The 17004-nt window shown below is 41.2% G+C and overlaps 2 protein-coding genes across 10 annotated transcripts in view; both read right to left on the bottom strand.

The window, feature by feature from the left end:
- Positions 1 to 1009: 1009 nt before the first annotated feature.
- tapt1a (transmembrane anterior posterior transformation 1a) lies at positions 1010 to 12469 on the bottom strand. 4 transcript variants are annotated; one of them, XM_029847414.1, is made up of 15 exons: positions 12261 to 12469; positions 10844 to 10974; positions 10344 to 10462; positions 9996 to 10028; positions 8617 to 8779; positions 8170 to 8305; positions 7691 to 7788; positions 7519 to 7588; positions 7030 to 7110; positions 6520 to 6629; positions 6357 to 6416; positions 6174 to 6242; positions 5973 to 6049; positions 4826 to 4998; positions 1010 to 3277 (listed from the first exon to the last, which is right to left on the bottom strand). In XM_029847414.1, exons 1-15 carry the CDS (start codon positions 12448 to 12450, stop codon positions 2991 to 2993), a joined length of 1797 nt encoding a protein of 598 aa, XP_029703274.1. In that variant the 5' UTR covers positions 12451 to 12469; the 3' UTR covers positions 1010 to 2990. The 4 variants fall into 4 exon arrangements, with proteins under 4 accessions (XP_029703274.1, XP_029703275.1, XP_003970719.1 ...); XM_029847415.1 differs by having other exon boundaries at positions 10344 to 10394; positions 12261 to 12399; XM_003970670.3 differs by lacking the exon at positions 9996 to 10028.
- A 1253-nt stretch (positions 12470 to 13722) lies between these two features.
- Positions 13723 to 17004, bottom strand: part of ldb2a (LIM domain binding 2a) — a 54604-nt gene continuing 51322 nt past the window's right edge. For all 6 annotated transcript variants that reach the window (XM_011610978.2, XM_029847178.1, XM_029847177.1 and 3 more), the window contains one exon: positions 13723 to 15501. In XM_011610978.2, the coding sequence (XP_011609280.1) occupies positions 15271 to 15501 (231 nt within the window). In that variant the 3' untranslated portion in view covers positions 13723 to 15270. The remainder of the gene's footprint in view (positions 15502 to 17004) is intronic.

Raw genomic sequence — 17004 nt, 5'->3', positions numbered from 1 at the left:
GATTTAAACAGTTGGATGCAAACTGTGCATTCATGCACCATTTCTACAGTACGGTTTACTTCTCTTTCCATGCTTTGCTCCTCTAACCTTCAACACAACCAACTTTCCACCTGTCTGGACAACAGCTGCTCTCTGTCTCTGTCCCAACCTTTGTGCATTTCTGCTCCCAGAGGGCAGACAGTGGATATCTGAGTGCAGCTCCCAGGAGCAGTGTGATTGGTGGAGCAGGCTTCAGGTGGGCTCTGCGCCTTTGTTTGTGCACAGTAACTCTGTTGTCTCCATCCCAGAGCAAACGGACCCCCACAGCAATGGAGGACAAGGAGGACTCTTGTTGGTAAACCTTTGATAAGTGATTGTGAGCGCCTTTACTCGCCGCCCTCACCTGCAGACCAGGGGACGCTTTTGGCTTCTCATTCTGGGAAGAGAAATTTCAAAGTAGACTTTAGTAATAAATGCTTTTTACACCAAACTATAGCTCAGAATCCTTGTGATAATTCCTCGAACAGACAATACACCTTTGATGCCTCCATTTTTAACCTGTTATTACTCTGGACACTATTGTCATCCTTTGACAATGTTTCCTGTGAACTGCAAGAGAGCCAAAGCACGTCTCAGTCTTTAAGAAGATTAGCCATTTAAGACTTTCTCCACTAACCTCACCTTTTTAAAAAGATGCCGTGTTTGGCTCGACATCCATGTTGTAACCCTTCGTTTGCTGCACCAAATGAGACCTAAGGTCGTTTTGCTATGACACATGGCCCTCAATGTGCACTAGCACTGTGAATTTATATTCCTGCCAAAGCTTTTGAGTGATTATTTGATGTAATTTACACTTGCTTGTAAAGGATGTCAGAGATCCACGTTCTTGTGTTGGTTCCTGAGGAAGTAGAGCCGATGAAATGCCTCTAAAAATGACCCCACCTGTATAGAAGTCATGAAAAGGTAGAACAAACACACAAATAGCTGTGGCTCACAATGACTATGTGATGATACTGCTTTATCACAAGTACACGCTTAAAAACAAACTTTTATTAATCCAAAATGGGGGGGGGGTCGTACAACATTGAGGTAGAATTTAAATAAAAGAACCAAATCAGCAAAACAAAATGAAGCAGGCAGTGAAGTGGACCATCACATCTTGCACAAGAATGCTTCTCCCTCATCTCTTGATGTGGGACCACAAACGACCCTGGAGGAGGGAGATTTCACAGAACCACCACAGCAGATTTCACCTCATCACATCTCCAAAATAACACTAATCTTCTTTATTACAACGGTAATAGGCATCAGGGAGAACCTCTATAGAACAGAAATACAGGCTCTTTTAATACAAATGTTACCTTTTTAATAAAAAATTACGAGTGCTTTTGAAAACTTTAAATAGAACAAGTCATAAACATTACAACAAAGAATGAGTGTAATAAATTAGAAAGAATGCAGAAATAACCCAGTCTTTTGTTATTACCAATCAAATCGATTTGGTTTCTATATAAATATGCTAAAAAGAAAAAAATAAATAAGTTTAAATATTTGGCATTGCTGATGTCAAATAAAGCTTTCTGATAAAGCTCATCGGACAAATGATTGAAAATTTCTGTTCCATACGTTTAAATCTAAACCGCTGCAATAAAAGAGCTTTGCAGCCTTTTTACCATGAGGTGACTGAAATAAATGCACAGTAAACATGCAAAAAAGCATTTTTATGGGGGAATATTGCTGTTATTTTCTGAGATGTAAACAATTAAACTGAAATTCAGTCCATGGTCCATCAGCACAGAATCTGAAATCCACGAACAAAATAATGGTTTTGTATTCAACACAATGGCAAACATTGCATAACATTGTAATAACTACAGTTTAATGTGATTTTCTACGTTTGAGAACTGAATTCACAAAATGTACCACGAGTACAAAAAACAAAAATAAAGACATTTTCAGCCTCTTTTAGGAGTTTGTATTAGCAAAGGCATCTTGTTACAGCGTAAACCTCTGGAATTTGTCGTTGTGCATAAGCAGCTGGTGTTCTAGGCAGATTTAGGGTCAGCAGCATTTGCAATGTGGGCTGGAAATGACTCCATTTATCAGTATACAAAAGGCTCCGTTTAGGATCTAATTAAAAGTCTCTCTTCTTGGTCAAGTGTGTTGATCACATAAACTGCTGCCGGAAAGTTTAAAAAAGGATGCTTTTTAATGTTTTACATCAGTTTTAGACTCCCTAACCAGGACAAAAAGCTTGAACGAATGATCAACAAACATCGCTGTCTATCATAAATGTTGCCTATAATCAGATTTAACCCATTTCTTGCAGATCAAGGCATCAGATAGGGAACGGTGTCATCAATTAATCATCTCTTCTAAAAGCCTTTTCACACGGTTGCTAATTTCAGACAAATCTAAATTCTAAATGCATTTATAGTGTCTGCCCGTAAACAACTTTGACTCCGATCAATATGAATCACTGTGTTGGCACTATAGTCGATGAAAAGCAACAGCTAAGTTCTTGAAACCAGTTTCCTTGAAGGAAATGGAAACACCTGAAGCAATGAAACATGTTTCAGGCCTTTTCCTCAATAAGAGTTGGGAAGTTTCTTTTCTGGGTGCTGAGCAAGCTGAGATTATTCTCTCATTCTGGTCCCAGTGCTGCTCAGACAGCAAGTGCTTGTGTACTCACATACAGTTTTACTCATGCACGCACACACACACGCACGCACGCACGCATGGTTGCACACACCCAATAACAATAACTGAGCTACACTCACTTTTTTTCTTCCTGCTGTTTAATCATCAGCAGGCTGAAGTCTTTTTATCAAACTTCTATTAAGGCTTCCAGACGAGCAGGATTGTCTCTGTTGTCTACATTCAGAATCATTTACTATAGGAACTTAATAAATCCTCAGCCTGCTGCTGTTGGTCACAAGGGCCACGCTGGTTTACCATTTTCTCTCTACCTTTCCTGAGTTAGTCATGGCTACAACAGCGGCGGTCGAGGCTCAATCGATGCGGTTACCGCAGAGTGTGAAGCGGTCGATATCCAGGAGAGTCCTGTGCTTTGGCTGAGAGGGTCCTTGGGTCTCTTCTTCGTCCTCGGCTGGCGGTGGTCTCGGCTCTTCAGTCTCAGGTGGCGAAGCTGAAGGAGAGTCTGATGGACTGGAACAAGAGTAGTCAGTGGTAGGAGTAGGAAACAGGTCAGTCCTGGGGGTCGGCTGGCTGGTCACAGAAGAGGAAGACGGTGGTGGGTGGCCGGGGTTGGCGGCGATGTGCTCCACTACAGCTTCAGCTGTGAAACAGCGGGGAAAATAGTTATATACCCTTAAAAATGTTGCTGGGCTCATATGATCCATCAAGAAACCCACAAGTGACGGCCCAGTTTTAAAGTGAGAAAAGAAAGTTGAAAAACTGTCTCCTAACAACTTATACTGCATTATGATAAGTGAACAAACTGCAAAGCATCAACAATCTGGGCACAGTGCAGATCACATCAGGAAACCTCAACCAAACAGAATAATTCATGGTACAGAGAGAATTGAGCAGATCGGTGGCCCACAGAGACAACCAGGTGGCCCAAGGCTAGCAACACCATATTTCTAGTTCTAACTGTACGGACCTAAACCCACACAGAGCTACCACAGGCCACAGAACATGTGTTTAAATAGGACATAAAATGCACATGTTTGTAGAATAACTGGCAACCTGAGGTTATATTGGTGGAGTCAGTAATGCACTCCGTTGTTCTTTCTGCATTACTCTGATTAATGCTCACAGCAGCTGCTGATCAATACCAGTGAATATTTCAACATCATTTCCTGAGATTTGCAAAGCATCATTTGTCTTGTAACATATAACGATCAATTCTGGAGGACAATATCACAAGCCCCAAGCACCACACGGTCAAATATTTGTGTAAAGAAACAGAACTAAGCAAAGTAGTCGCCTAGTTTTAACTGATATCGTATAAGATGTTTGAATATAATAGTCTTTAGTTTATTGTTTTGTTAATTAAGACTCGTTTCTAGCAGGTTTTTATGATCGAGTTCTTCAGGGTGCACTATTTGGAAGCAAAGTTCCCCCCTTCATCTGTGCAAGATGTGCAAGCTTTGATAAAAGTTAACCAGCATATGGTGCTCAGAGTGGCTGATGTGAAACTGCTCATTACCCATTTCTGCCCTGCAGCCAAAAACACACAGATGGTACATCTAGATGTGTGTGTGTGGCTTTACATCATCGGAGAGACAAAAGACATGATGAAGATAATTGTGACAAGTGCAGTGAAACCACTGGAGCAGCAGGTGAAGCTGGAGGAGCAGCCTGGGACGTGAGGGTGTTGTTCGAAATCCCATCACTTTATTCATTATGTCACATTAATTTCCAGCTATTATTTATTTGTTTTAGCATTTTGCCTTAAGGATTGCACCAGCTCCCTTTCAGAAAAGCAGAGTTTAAAACAAGTACAAAAGAGGTTTAGATGTTTGATTTGGTGGGGTTCTCCATCGGGAGCTCAGCGGGGTTTTGGCTGCAGATGAGATGGAGATCAGTTCGCATCCATGTGCCAGAAGAGAAATATTTTATTAATGGACTGAAAGATATTTGTTTTGGTGTTGGAATGAAATTCAAAGTTCTGTTTTTAAACTAAAGAAACATATTCTTAACAAATATCCTGTAGATGAAGTTTCAAACCACACTAAGATAAAGTTTGTTTCATATAAAGACAATATTCACAATAACATACAATTAGCATGCAGAATACCTTGCAGCTCACATGTAACCTGCCAGTACTTGGTTATTATCTTGCTCAAGCACGTATGGAATGATCAGTTCCGTGGTTTACCTGAAGGTGCGCGACATCTGGAGTTCTTGTCTGCTCTGCTGGGGTCATTCTTCATCGTAGATGAAGAGGGGGAGGCCCTCTCAAAAAGTTTGTCCTCCATCTTGGCCCGCTTGACGTAAACACACGACTTCCCCAGCAGCACAATGCTGTTCAGCAGTTTCAGGGTTACAAGCCTAGAGAGGGAGACGGCCGCTCTTTATACACGGTTTTCAGTGAGTGGATCAAAAATCAGAAGATCCTTAATAAAACATTGAAAAACAACAACAAAATGACCCCCCCATTCAATATTACATTTTCAATATTTCAAAATGAAATGAAGAAAAGGAAGGTGGAGTATCAGGCGCAGCCCTGCTCTCTGTAGCTGTTATCTGTCTGAAACTAGGCAGCATCTATATTAAATCACATCCACCATCTGGTATCGACTACTGGCGTCCACATCCCAACAGTGGCACCACATTCTTGATGTGCACCATTATTCTCTGTTTCACAGTTATAAGCCTGCTCCCCTGACACTGTGATGGAAGGGGGACAGACACATTTGGGTCTGTGGACCACAGCTCACTGTGACAGGGCTTTTCAGACCGAGGGACTAAGCGAGGCTGAATTGTTGCCAAAGCATGCAGCTATTTTTAAACTGGGGGGTGGGGAAGGACAGGGATGGCGCTCTAGATGACAACATTGTATTCTTCACCCTGCCTGAGGTAAACTTTCAATGGTAGGTGCCCAGTGGGATCGGCCAAATAAGAATGAGCGAGGCAATCGGCAACACAGCGCAGGGCGAATAAAAGGGCACAGTATTAACACTTACATAACTGTGTGTGTGTGTGTGTGCGCATGTGTGTGTGTGTGTGTGTGCTTAGCGTTCCTATGCACCCAGACCCTCGGAGCATGGCTGTATGTAACCCACGATGGTCGGGGTTCACGCAAATTAGACACACTGGTAGAATTTGCAAATTCAGCCTCACAGTAAAGAAACCATTTCAGTAATGCATCATTTATATTTACACAGGTAAGTTTCATGATCTTTCATTTAAGCACATTTCTTTTTATGGACAAATGAAACAATCTACGCAGGAATCAGACTTTGAGTGGTGCTAAGACCGCAATATCAAATTCTAACAACATTTAAGACAAGTTTTAGACTTACCCAAGATAAAAAAGCAACACGCAGGTGTAAGAAAGAGCACCCTGCACCTTCACTGAATTCATTAGCACACGGATGAGCTGAAAAATGGATGAGAACGCCTGATTAAAATTAATTAAATGGCAGAAAACTGGTATAGTTTATGTGGCAATGGCTCGTTTTTAAAATTTGGTGCCCGAGTAGTTAGAGGTCAGCCTCTTTTACCAGAACAGCCACGGGCAGAGGGATGAAGCCCATCCTTCGGGCAACTGAGTCACTGTAGTCTGTGCAGGCCTACCCGAAGACACAACCACTGATTATAGCCCACGTCCAGAAATTAGGATGGCACAATGTCATTAGTATTACAGAATAATAGTGTTTAGAGATTGACACAAGAGAGGATCTTACGTTCTTCTGTCGACTGCTGACGAGGTCAAAGGCCAAGCTGGCTCTGTATTCACTATAAACCTGGGAAAGAAACATGACAGGTATGCAGAGACAAGAAAAAAAATAAAGAATATTAGCCGATTAACGTACACTCTAGAAATTGTGAGTACCGTGGGGTCCTTACATCTGCAGAAATGTCATTAAATTTGGTGATGAAGGCATGTTTAACAACGTCCACAGCGACTTCAGAGATGATGACCATGATAACATCAGGAACCAGCCCCCACATGTAGTCTGGAGGGAAAACACACAAATACCCAGATGCGCATCTTTATTTTCTTTTATATATTGCACATATTTTTGAGGTACTGGAAGTGTTTGGAAAGTTATTTCAGTCTGATTTCAGCTGACAAGCCACATCTGTCATGTCCCGTTTGTCTGGTTTTCAGACTGACAGGAGGAGCTGACTTTTCAGAGGGCTGTCACTCCCTCTGTTCTCACTCCACTCCTGTTTGTGGTGAGATGGAGCCCAAAGATATTGAAGTAAGACAACAAACAGCAGATGAAAACGGAGGGAACTGCTCAGCAGATATTTATTTTCATGTTTACAATGGCAACATTAAAAAAGACACTCTTTACTGGCTGTTTACTTTTGGCTCTCAAATAGTAGTTGAACAAAAAAAAAAGGTATTACCTGGCTTCCAAGAAAACTGCTCCATATTCCTGAGGCAAACAATGAGTAGGAGAACGTGGTTGGTGAATCGTTCCTTGATATCTGTGGGAAAAAACAATTTTGCTAATTTTCCATCAATTCTGCAACAAAGACATCCGTTTTAAATCACACACATAATAACAGGGCACCACCAGAAATGTTGAGCAGCAGCAGGCTAACATCTGATTTAAGAAAGTCATGCCACCAGATGCTTGCTTAGCTTCAGAAACAGAGGGAAATGACAGCTTTTGATATCTGAATATAATAAATGAAAACGATGAAAATGGAAAAGGATAATGTGCTCAGTGTCTGGAGCAAAAGAAATGGATTTTGGTAAAACTGTGTTTGTAAAACCAGATTCCCTCTTTTCGTTTTTCCTTCATCAGACTGCAAAGAACTGTAAATTTTCATCTAAAGCCGCATGTTGATCCAGGATTTTTTCATTCACGGGAATCACATTGAACATCTTACCACTGTTAGACATTTGGAACAAATTGTTCTTTCCGAATTTCTTGAACACGCTTCCTTTAATCTCCACAAACTGTGTTGGCGAGAAGAGACGAGAAGAGAAGTGCACTTTTAGCAAAACGAACATATTAATGCCACGATACTTGTGCGCTCCCATCCGTGCGTGTTAACTGACGTTGCTGGACATCATGATGGTGAGCAGAGACTTGTTGTGCGAGTTGAAGGCGACGTTGAGGGTGGACGCTTGGATCATGATGAGGATGGTATGGAAGACTGAAGAACAGCCACTCAGGAAAATCACTGGAAACTATTTTAGCATTGGGTACCACAACACTAAACCTCAATTTGAAACCACACATCTTATTAGCTGAACGAGTCTCCCTGGGGGAGACTGACTTTTCCAAATGAATTCCATCCAGTATGATTAATATTATAATATAGGAGGTTCAATCACAAATGAAATGTATGGTTAAGACACAGCAATACAAAAGAGCATCCGAAGGTACTGTACGGACAAAATACTGCTTTGAGTCCCTTGTGAGTGACATTGATAACAGTATATTTTATGCTTTTCAGTTCTTGTCCATCAAAACATAGCTATTAAAAAAACCCCAAATGGTAAATTTCCATTTTGACTTCAGAGAAGAAGGATACAGACATAAAAGACAGCCATGATGAAGTGAGGAATGACGCCTATACTGTCTCTTTTCCTGTTTTTAGGTTCAGTGGCTGTCCAGTACAGAGCATCCAGGATGTCTTGTCCAAACGAGGAAAACAGGCGGTCAGCCACCTGACGGGAAAAAGAAAACCATGATTAAGTTAAAAATTTGAAGGATTTAGTTTGGGTTATTGCTCAAGTAACTCTCAACTTAAATGCTGTGACTCACTTTATTAGTCATTGTTGAATTAGGAAGCATAGTTAATTTGCAACTAATGCAATTACAATATGGTCATGTTATGGTCAAATAACTAACCATCAACTGGAATAGACTCCAGCTACATCTGGCAGAAGGTGAGATGCAAATTTCCAGAAATCCTTTTAGTTTCTGGTCATACAAATGTAGCATTTACTCGAATACTCCACAAATCATAAAGTAATACCTCCAACATGTTGTAGATGATGTAGAGTTTGATGATCGACTGCCCTCTGATCAGGTGGTACATCATTGAGTAATCTAGGTAATGTGTCATGGAGAAGGACAGCACCAGGATGGAGGCCTTCAGTATATCGCAGACATGTGCTGGCTGCAGCAGCCGAGTCCCGCTGTCAACACACACACAAGCCACAGACAGATCACCTTACAGTAGCCGTACTGCATATATTACCATAGAAAGCTTTACCCAAACCCTGACATGGTGATATCTTATTTTCATGCTGTCAGGGGGAAGCATAGGTGGTAAGGTCAATGTATAACATGCACACACGACCACTATCTGCAGACAAATATTACTGCAGCATAAAGGTATGACCATGAAAATGAATAAGTGCAGCATGGTCCCACTTTTGTATGTAGTGTTTTTTATGTAGGAACACTGAATATTCGACTGAGAGGCAAAGAAAAAAAAACACTTAAAATAAACACCAATTACCACCTTTTTAATCTTTTTGTTTTACATATCCTCGAGTCAACATAGCATTTGGAAGAAGATGGAACAAATGTCATCAGACACAGTTTCCTAAGCTTTTGCTGCAGTAAAAGCTATTTACAACAGAATGGACAGATACACACTTCAAACACGGGCCGAAACCCCTTATTTTACCATGGAAGCATTTAGAATAAATGTGCAGCTTTGAATAATGCTGAGAGAGAAATAAGGGGCTTACTTGCAAGACATTCTGCAGATTTTAAATGTCAGTTGTGTCACATGTCTATATGTCTGCAATCAGCCCCACAGTATACCACACAGAAAATTCTAATGTGTTCTGAACAGTGGCTTTTTTGACACCATTAGACCAAACTGTTCCATCCATATTAGCATTAAAGCTCTCAAATCATGAAACACGTGTGCAAGGTCTTCACAATCATGGCTCTAGTTACAACTAGTGCTCAATACTAATCTTTACTCAAAGCACGCAGGCTAATGATCAGTTTACTCCAGCACAAGTTGCAAGGAAAAGGAAATTGAGAGGGATGAAAGGTGTGGGAAAAATGCACCAATTCAGGACCCAAATCCAAACATATGGAAGATGTGCAAATGAATGAGCCGTTCCACAGTCTGAATCTGTTAGCAGCTGAGCCCAGAGCTGTAGGGAGGAATGGGTGGTGTTAACACCTGGGCCACACAATCCATACATGGCAATAAAGTGTGTATTAGCAATTTAAGGTGCAAATACTCTGGAATGAAGGTTATAATGTGTAACATGTGCAAACTGCCCATTACAGGACAAAATGGAGATGAAGTCAAACAGGTGAATGGGTGTGGGGGTCATCTGGGATGAGCAGTAATGAAGATAAATGAGACTTTAGGGGGGGGCATACCTGCTCCTTCTGCAGTAGGGACATGTATGTGTTCTGGGGTGGCATGAAGAGAATCAGAGACAGGGTTAGGACTTAAGAAGTTAAGAGGTTACCTAGGACCCACATATTTCTTTTTTGGGGATCTGCAGGTGATTTCAGGATAGTAGACTGAAAGTTGCTCTCTATTATTATCAAATTATTTTTCAGGGACTCCAGATCTATACAGAAAATGCTGCAGGCCACTGAAACAAAAACCAGTAATAGGTTTAAGGTAAATATCTTCACTATTTACGTTTTCTGTTATTTAGCTTGCAAAATCTTTCTTTAATGTACACGTATAGGGTGGAGAGTGTGTGTTTAAGCTCCTACCGGAAACCACAGCATGGCAGGGTGAGAAGACGGAGCACAGCAAGGAGCACCCTGAGGGGAAGCAGGGTGAAGACATACAGGAAGGCATCCATGCACAGGAAAAAGCCAAAGATCATCAGCTAGAAAAGTCACACAGCAACACCTCAAAGTCAAACAGCAGCTATCAGACAGAAAAAAAAACATTCCAATTTAACAGCTATTAGTGAAGAACATGCACAGTCTGACACATATGACACTAATAATCCCAACATGGTTTTAAAATCAGAAAAAAATAATTGTTAAAGAGTTCGAAGAGTATAATGAAGATTTTAGGACTAAATAATAGCGTAAACATAACATGAGATAACGGTGCCCTCTAGTGGTTTACAAAGAGAACAGCACAACTAAAACACTTTACTGTTTTCTTAAGTGAAACATTATATTGATAAGTACTACGAGAACTCTAAAGATTAATATTTATAAATCTCTCAATTTAAATGGACATTTTTTCACTGTTGTACCTTTTCCAGCTCCTTAGGAATGCGCATGCATGTGTACACTTTCTCTCTCCGTTCAGTGAATTTGGCCTCATTGTGTTCCAGAAAGTAGCCTCTGGTGAGCTCCGCAGTGACGAAATGTGTCAACGATGGTTCTGCAACAACGTTAGAGCACCAGCATTAACGAAATGTCACCGTCAACAGTAAACTGGAGGGTGACGGGGAAGGAAACCCCGAAACAGTGACAAGCTTTGCCTCAAAATTAAACTGGCACAATGACACAATATTAACAATCAAACATGATGTGAGGTATACTGGACGAAAGACAGTCAACCTTTGCCTCTACAGTAGCACGGTGGATATAATAACCCGATGGAGTCGTTAAAGAGAGATAAAAGGTGTAGACTTGCATTAAATTGGCAGGCAGCAGCTGTTTCAGATGCAGCGTCAATACAAGTGAAGAAAATCAGCATTATGCCGAAAGCAAAAACAAACATACAAAAAAGAAGAAATGAATAAAGCACACAGATAGTAAAATGTCGCACCATCTACACAAATCAGCCGGACGGCAGACGAGATAAAGCGTCAGGACTGGATATTCAGTGTTCAGCGAGGAAATAACGGTGGGTACCGGTCAGGAACAAGAAGATTAAAGTAGCACAGGCGTGATCAAGAGGAGGATGGAAATAAGAAAACATGAGCTGCACTTTCTGCTCACAGGCATCCAAATGGTGGAAAACTGACAGGATGCAGAAAACTTTTGGATAATGTAAGAAAATACACTCCAAGAGTACATACTGGTGCACACTGGTTTTAAAGCGACAGCCCAATATAACTATCCCGAATGCCTATATTTTAATCAAAACCATCAGCTGGAATTGTAATTTTCAGAGGATTTATGTGGATTTTACTAATATGTTTCTATGCCAAGCATCTAGGAGTAAAGCAGAACCACATGGAGTGGGAAAAGGATGATCACCAGGCAACTAAACACATCATTTAAAAAACGAGACGATTATTTACATTTTTAACAAAAAAACCTCCATATTAGTCATTGTTTATAATGTTAATCACCAGTCCCCAGACACGAATAAAGTTACAGTCTGTAAATAAAGGGTCAGACAAAGAAAAAAACAGCTCTCTAGAATGTTCTAATGTACTAAAGTTGCTATTGACCGCAGGTTAAATGAGTAGCTGTTAGCTAATGCTAACGTGTTTGTAAAGGGAACAATAACAACAACCAGTTTTTAAACCCCCCAAATTTGCTTTCTTTCTCCCAAATCGGAAAAAAGTGTTTGTTTGCAAGCGTGTCATCCGAAAAATAACCACTTCAAACCTAACGCAGTACACAAATAGGAAAACATATAATTATGCTTCCAGGAAGTTTAATATTTATTAGCTGTAACCTCATTAATGCCATCAAGGGGGCCTTTGACGTTACCTGTCGCGTAGTCCTTCTGGCGCTTCCTGACAGCGTTTAAATCGTAAAACCCCAACGTTTCTGGCAGTTTCGTGGTCAGACCGAATTTGCCCGACATTTGCAGATACCCCCAATTTCGTCTCTGTCTGGTTTCTGGTTCAGTTGGGGCTCCTTTCTCGCCTGGCAGCTGGCTCTCCGACGTGTCCGCCATCTTTGCTGTGGTCACCGCCGACACTGGCGCGCGTCGCTCTCTGCAACGTCATCGACAGCAGCGACACGCGCGCCTCGCGCGCGCGCACGATGATTGGGTTATAATCTATTGATTATTGATCTCATAGAATGAAATATCAAAATCCGTCGATAAAAGTTAAAGACACTTTTGCAAGGACGAGAATATTGGTTTGATTGTTGCTGTTACGTTTCTAATTTTTTATTCAATAGTGCATATTATGGGTTGGGTATTATTATTATTTTTAGAAAGCCAGAATACCAACGTACATCTATATTTTAGGGGAAAACAATAGGAAAATCCACATTTATATTCGTTATTGCTGTCAGTCACTACCCCCTTGGCTCCACATGGTGGCAGTAAAGCTCCATGAAACGGTTTCAGATTGGAAGTTTACCCAACAACAGTGTGCGGAGCTACAGCGTCTCTGCTGCAGGATGTTATTAAAGAGCTCAGGATTCTGACTTCTTTTTGATCAAATAAAAACATTTCTACAAAATGTAGTATAAATTACAGGACTGGCTATATTATGATTTGGAATAGTCTTAATGTTTGAGGTTGTTTATGTACGAAGTTTGGTGACCCAAAGTAAAGCAAATTAGTTGATCCCTTCAATGCAGCCAGATTAGTTGAAACCAATAAATCCTGACGCCACCCGTCCGTTGCCATCACCATATATTTAATTTTTCCATGAACAATGCAAATACACATCTTTTCATTTGACTGCTATTTTACCCTTCAGTTAATTCCTCTCATCCTATCCTGAGGCTTTGTGACGAAGGGAAGCAGATGTGAAAATCTCAGTCCTGCATTTGCTAAAATTCTGTTTTATATCTTCAGTAATGAGGAAGGCAGCTCCCAACTTGAAGCTGAGCCTTTTATTGAAATCTTAATACTGTATATGAAAGGAAATGAAACCAAATTGTGTATTAATGCCTTAAAACTGCTCATTATCTCATCAAATTATTTCCAGTCTCTTTCTGCGCCCTGGTCAATCTGTAACTGGTGCAGCTTTATAATTGGATTAGCATAAAATGTTAGATCTGAAAGGAAGATTTCCGTGTATTTATTTTGAAGCACTTGGGGCAAAAGGACTGGAATACATTTCTCCCCTATGTTATTACACATGTAACAACGTAGCTTAACAAGGCGGTTGTTTCTGCCAGTTACAGAATAATGACCTAATTATGAAAAAAATTAGGCAAAATCTTCAAACTATACATATAGCAAAAAAAATAAAAAATAAAATTCACCTCATCTGTAAGCACGGTTTATTGGCACACATAATGGCAAAGCATACATACCAGACATCAGATATGACACTGAACACCTCTGCTATATAATATACAAATGGTGTCTAATAATACTAAGCTCAAACATATTTAGAAATGTGTTAGCTTCCTTACAAATGCACAAATAAATACCCATATGATCCAATTGTATAAAGACATCTGTCTGGGTCTTCAAACAAAAGTCTAACAAAAGAGATCAGGGATATAATATCAATTCAATTCAAGATTAAAGAACAATCGTGAACACAAATACAGGGATATCAAACTATTTCTGTTGGGTGGAAGGGATTTTTACCTGTGTGTTGCTTTAAAATGCTTCCTCTGTCACAGAATACACAAGAAATGGGATTATAGGACTGTTGGTTAAATTAGTGGCTTTGGTTCTGGACTAGCTTAAGAGAATTAGAGGCAATCCAGCATCAATCCAAACCACCCTACAGAAATCTGAACCTCTTGTACAAAACAAAACAGCTGCCATATCCAAATATGATTCAGTGGCTGATTTACAGTGGACAAAATAGATTCCACCTTTATTTACAGAGCTACAAACCTCGTGACAGTGTTCCCAAACTGATAAATCAGAGTGATCGGCTTTTAAAAATCACACTCAAACAAAATGAAGAATTCTATAAAATCATGCAGGAAAAGGCTTTAGTGTCAGTTTGGGAGTAGGTCATTAAAGGGAGCAAAGTCCAATTTTTCTCGAAAAAGGAAAAAAAAACAAAAACCCATTGCATAATTTGCAAAGTTCCAATGATGATCTTTAAAATTTTGCAATCACAAAGAATTCTGAGAGACAAAATACCAGCAGACTATGAGCACAATCAAATTGGTTTGCATGAAATCACAACCTGCGACGCCCGCCGTTAAGTGGAAAAAAAACAATCCAAGGACGCGATTTTCCTTTATTTCCGAGCCCACAACAACACACAGCTCTTCTTTTTCTCCTTAATTGGAAATGGAAATACAGCAATGGTAGAAACAAACTAGCAGCTAACAAACCCTCAAATAAAAACACCTCAAGCAATGTTTCATTCGTCTTCAGTGCGGTTAGTTGCTTCCACTGGCTTCTGCTGGCCGACACAAAGCACAACTTGCCATTTTCGGAGACATTTTGTTTGTCGCTTCAAATGGTCCTTTTCCCCAACCCTCTCCACTGTCAGCATGATGACTTGTGACCTGCAGGTCATCCAATCACAGCTGTTGTATTCCAGCAGATGAGAGCTTCGTGTCTGCAGGTCTGCGCAGAAGAAATTGATCTGCTGTTTTCCAAATGCATTCTTGAAAACACCACAGTTCATTAGTGGCGCACACGCCTGGCGCGCGCTAAAAGTTTGTGACGCGTGGATATTGCTGTGCAGTGCTGCCAGTCCTCGTGTTTTGGAGGTTCGGAGAGGAGGAAAATATTCAGGCGGGCGTATCTGAGCTGAGCGGACAGTCGGGGGAAGGTTTTGGTTCAGTCCGGGAGAGTTTATGGAGTCAGTCCATATGTAGCCAAGGATGCGCAGCTTTACTGCGATGGTTGTGGCGCTGTGCTCTCAGGTTTGGTGTCCTGAGCAGCAGGAGGTTTGCTGCTCCAGGGGGCGTTGTTGCCCAAAGCTGGGGAGCTGTTGAAATCGTCCTCGTCGTCCAGGCCGTTGGTGGCGTCGTACTGAGTGTTCTCCAAACGGGTGATTAGGCGTTCGTCCTCATCCCCGAATTCGCCGCCCATCAGGGTCGGTTCTCCCACGACCATCACGTCCTGTGGGGATGGGGGTAGAGACATGGAGAGCATTTGAACAACCCGGCCACTACCGTGTTTAAATAGGTCAAAGTCAGTGTTCAGAAATAGAATGGCCTGTTTATTTATGTGGTTAGAGCACGTTGGAGGCCATGAATTCAGCAGTTTAAATTCAGATTTAGATTCAAGATTTGTGACTTTAATGTCGCCTAAAAGCCTGTATTATCTTTATGTGCATCCGCTTTTGGTCTTTTGTCCACTGAATCTAATTTAATCTGCATCCTTTAAGTCATAAAGAGTCGAAAGAAATGAAGCTCTATCTGTTTTTAACACATGTGGGTGAAGACAAGTGCGTATATCCGTATACATGCACGGTATCTGTTTATAACGTTAAAAGTATTCAAACGCTAAATCTGAGCGTTAAAATCGTGCTGTGCACATGCATAAACAGCTCAATATTTACGTAGCTCATCAACAGCTGATGTAGCAGCCAAACCTGTTGACTGTAGTAAAATATCAGCAGGGATTTGGGTCTGTTTTGGATCCTTTCCTGCAAATTCAAATCAAACCTCCCCACAGGAGAACACAGAGCGGCCCCGCGTTCGGAACACGCCCCCATCAATATTCATCACGGAGGACATATTTCACTTATCCACTGTTCTATGTGGCTGTTGTTCTGTGGCGAAATCCCAATAATTGCGTGCTTGGTTCTGCCCTTCATCGCCAACAGAGATCATATTCCATGTACACTATGAGTGTAATTGATGAATCCAGGCACTGATCAATAAGCTCTGAATAATTGCTGCTTGTCTTTGCGTGCCATTTGATGAATCTCCTCTTTTTTTGACTGGCTAAGCATCTCTCTGTCTGCGAACCCCAGCGCCCACCCTCCACAACCTGGGAAGAAGCTGTACTGTTAAATGGAGTGCATGCTTGACTGGCCATGTGTGTCAGGACCGCCTGGCTTGGAAGATTGCTGTCTTCTCATCCATTCCCTCTGCAAAACACACAAAGATGCCCACACGCTGGCACACAAACCTAGAATAACTGGGCTGAATGCACACAAACACACCTGCACAGTCAAAGGTGCAGATTAGCAGGGAGCGCCTAAAATAAAGATGACATCGACAATCCTGCAGTAGCTGAAACGCTAACTCAAAACAGTGCACAGGATCCCCCCCCCCCCCCCCCACGGGGATAAAACAAACCTGCACAGATCAAACACACACAATTAGCATGCATTCATATACTGTATACAAACACAACTAGACAACTGATCACACGCCAATCACACACTTCATTCACAGACTTGGATGAGGAAAATGGGGAGAGGCAGTTTATTTATCCAAGCCGTCCCACCAAACCCCCCCAAGCAACTACTTCTACTCCCCACTATGCCTTAATCAGGCTAATTAATTTAGGTGAGCTTTTCAACTAAATGACAATATCCACACTGATTTGTCAATTTGCATAGCTAATTAAGTCATTAGCTAAAAATGTGCTGATTGCCAACAAGCCTTGCAT

Source organism: Takifugu rubripes, chromosome 14, assembly GCF_901000725.2.
Source record: "Takifugu rubripes chromosome 14, fTakRub1.2, whole genome shotgun sequence".
In the NCBI taxonomy this organism is placed as follows: Eukaryota; Metazoa; Chordata; class Actinopteri; order Tetraodontiformes; family Tetraodontidae; genus Takifugu; species Takifugu rubripes.
The sequence above is the reverse complement of the archived record's forward strand: the minus strand, read 5'-3'. Positions and strand labels throughout refer to the sequence as shown.

What these genes read in the sequence shown, in the direction of transcription:
- tapt1a (XM_029847414.1), bottom strand. Translation starts at nt 12,450, where the DNA reads ATGGCGGACACGTCGGAGAGCCAGCTGCCAGGCGAGAAAGGAGCCCCA. An exon ending in CCCTACTGCAGAAGGAGCAG is followed by an intron (nt 8,780 to 9,995) that starts GTATGCCCCCCC and finishes GTGTGTTGACAG; the next exon opens with CGGGACTCGGCTGCTGCAGC. An exon ending in GCAGTTTTCTTGGAAGCCAG is followed by an intron (nt 6,630 to 7,029) that starts GTAATACCTTTT and finishes TTTTCCCTCCAG; the next exon opens with ACTACATGTGGGGGCTGGTT.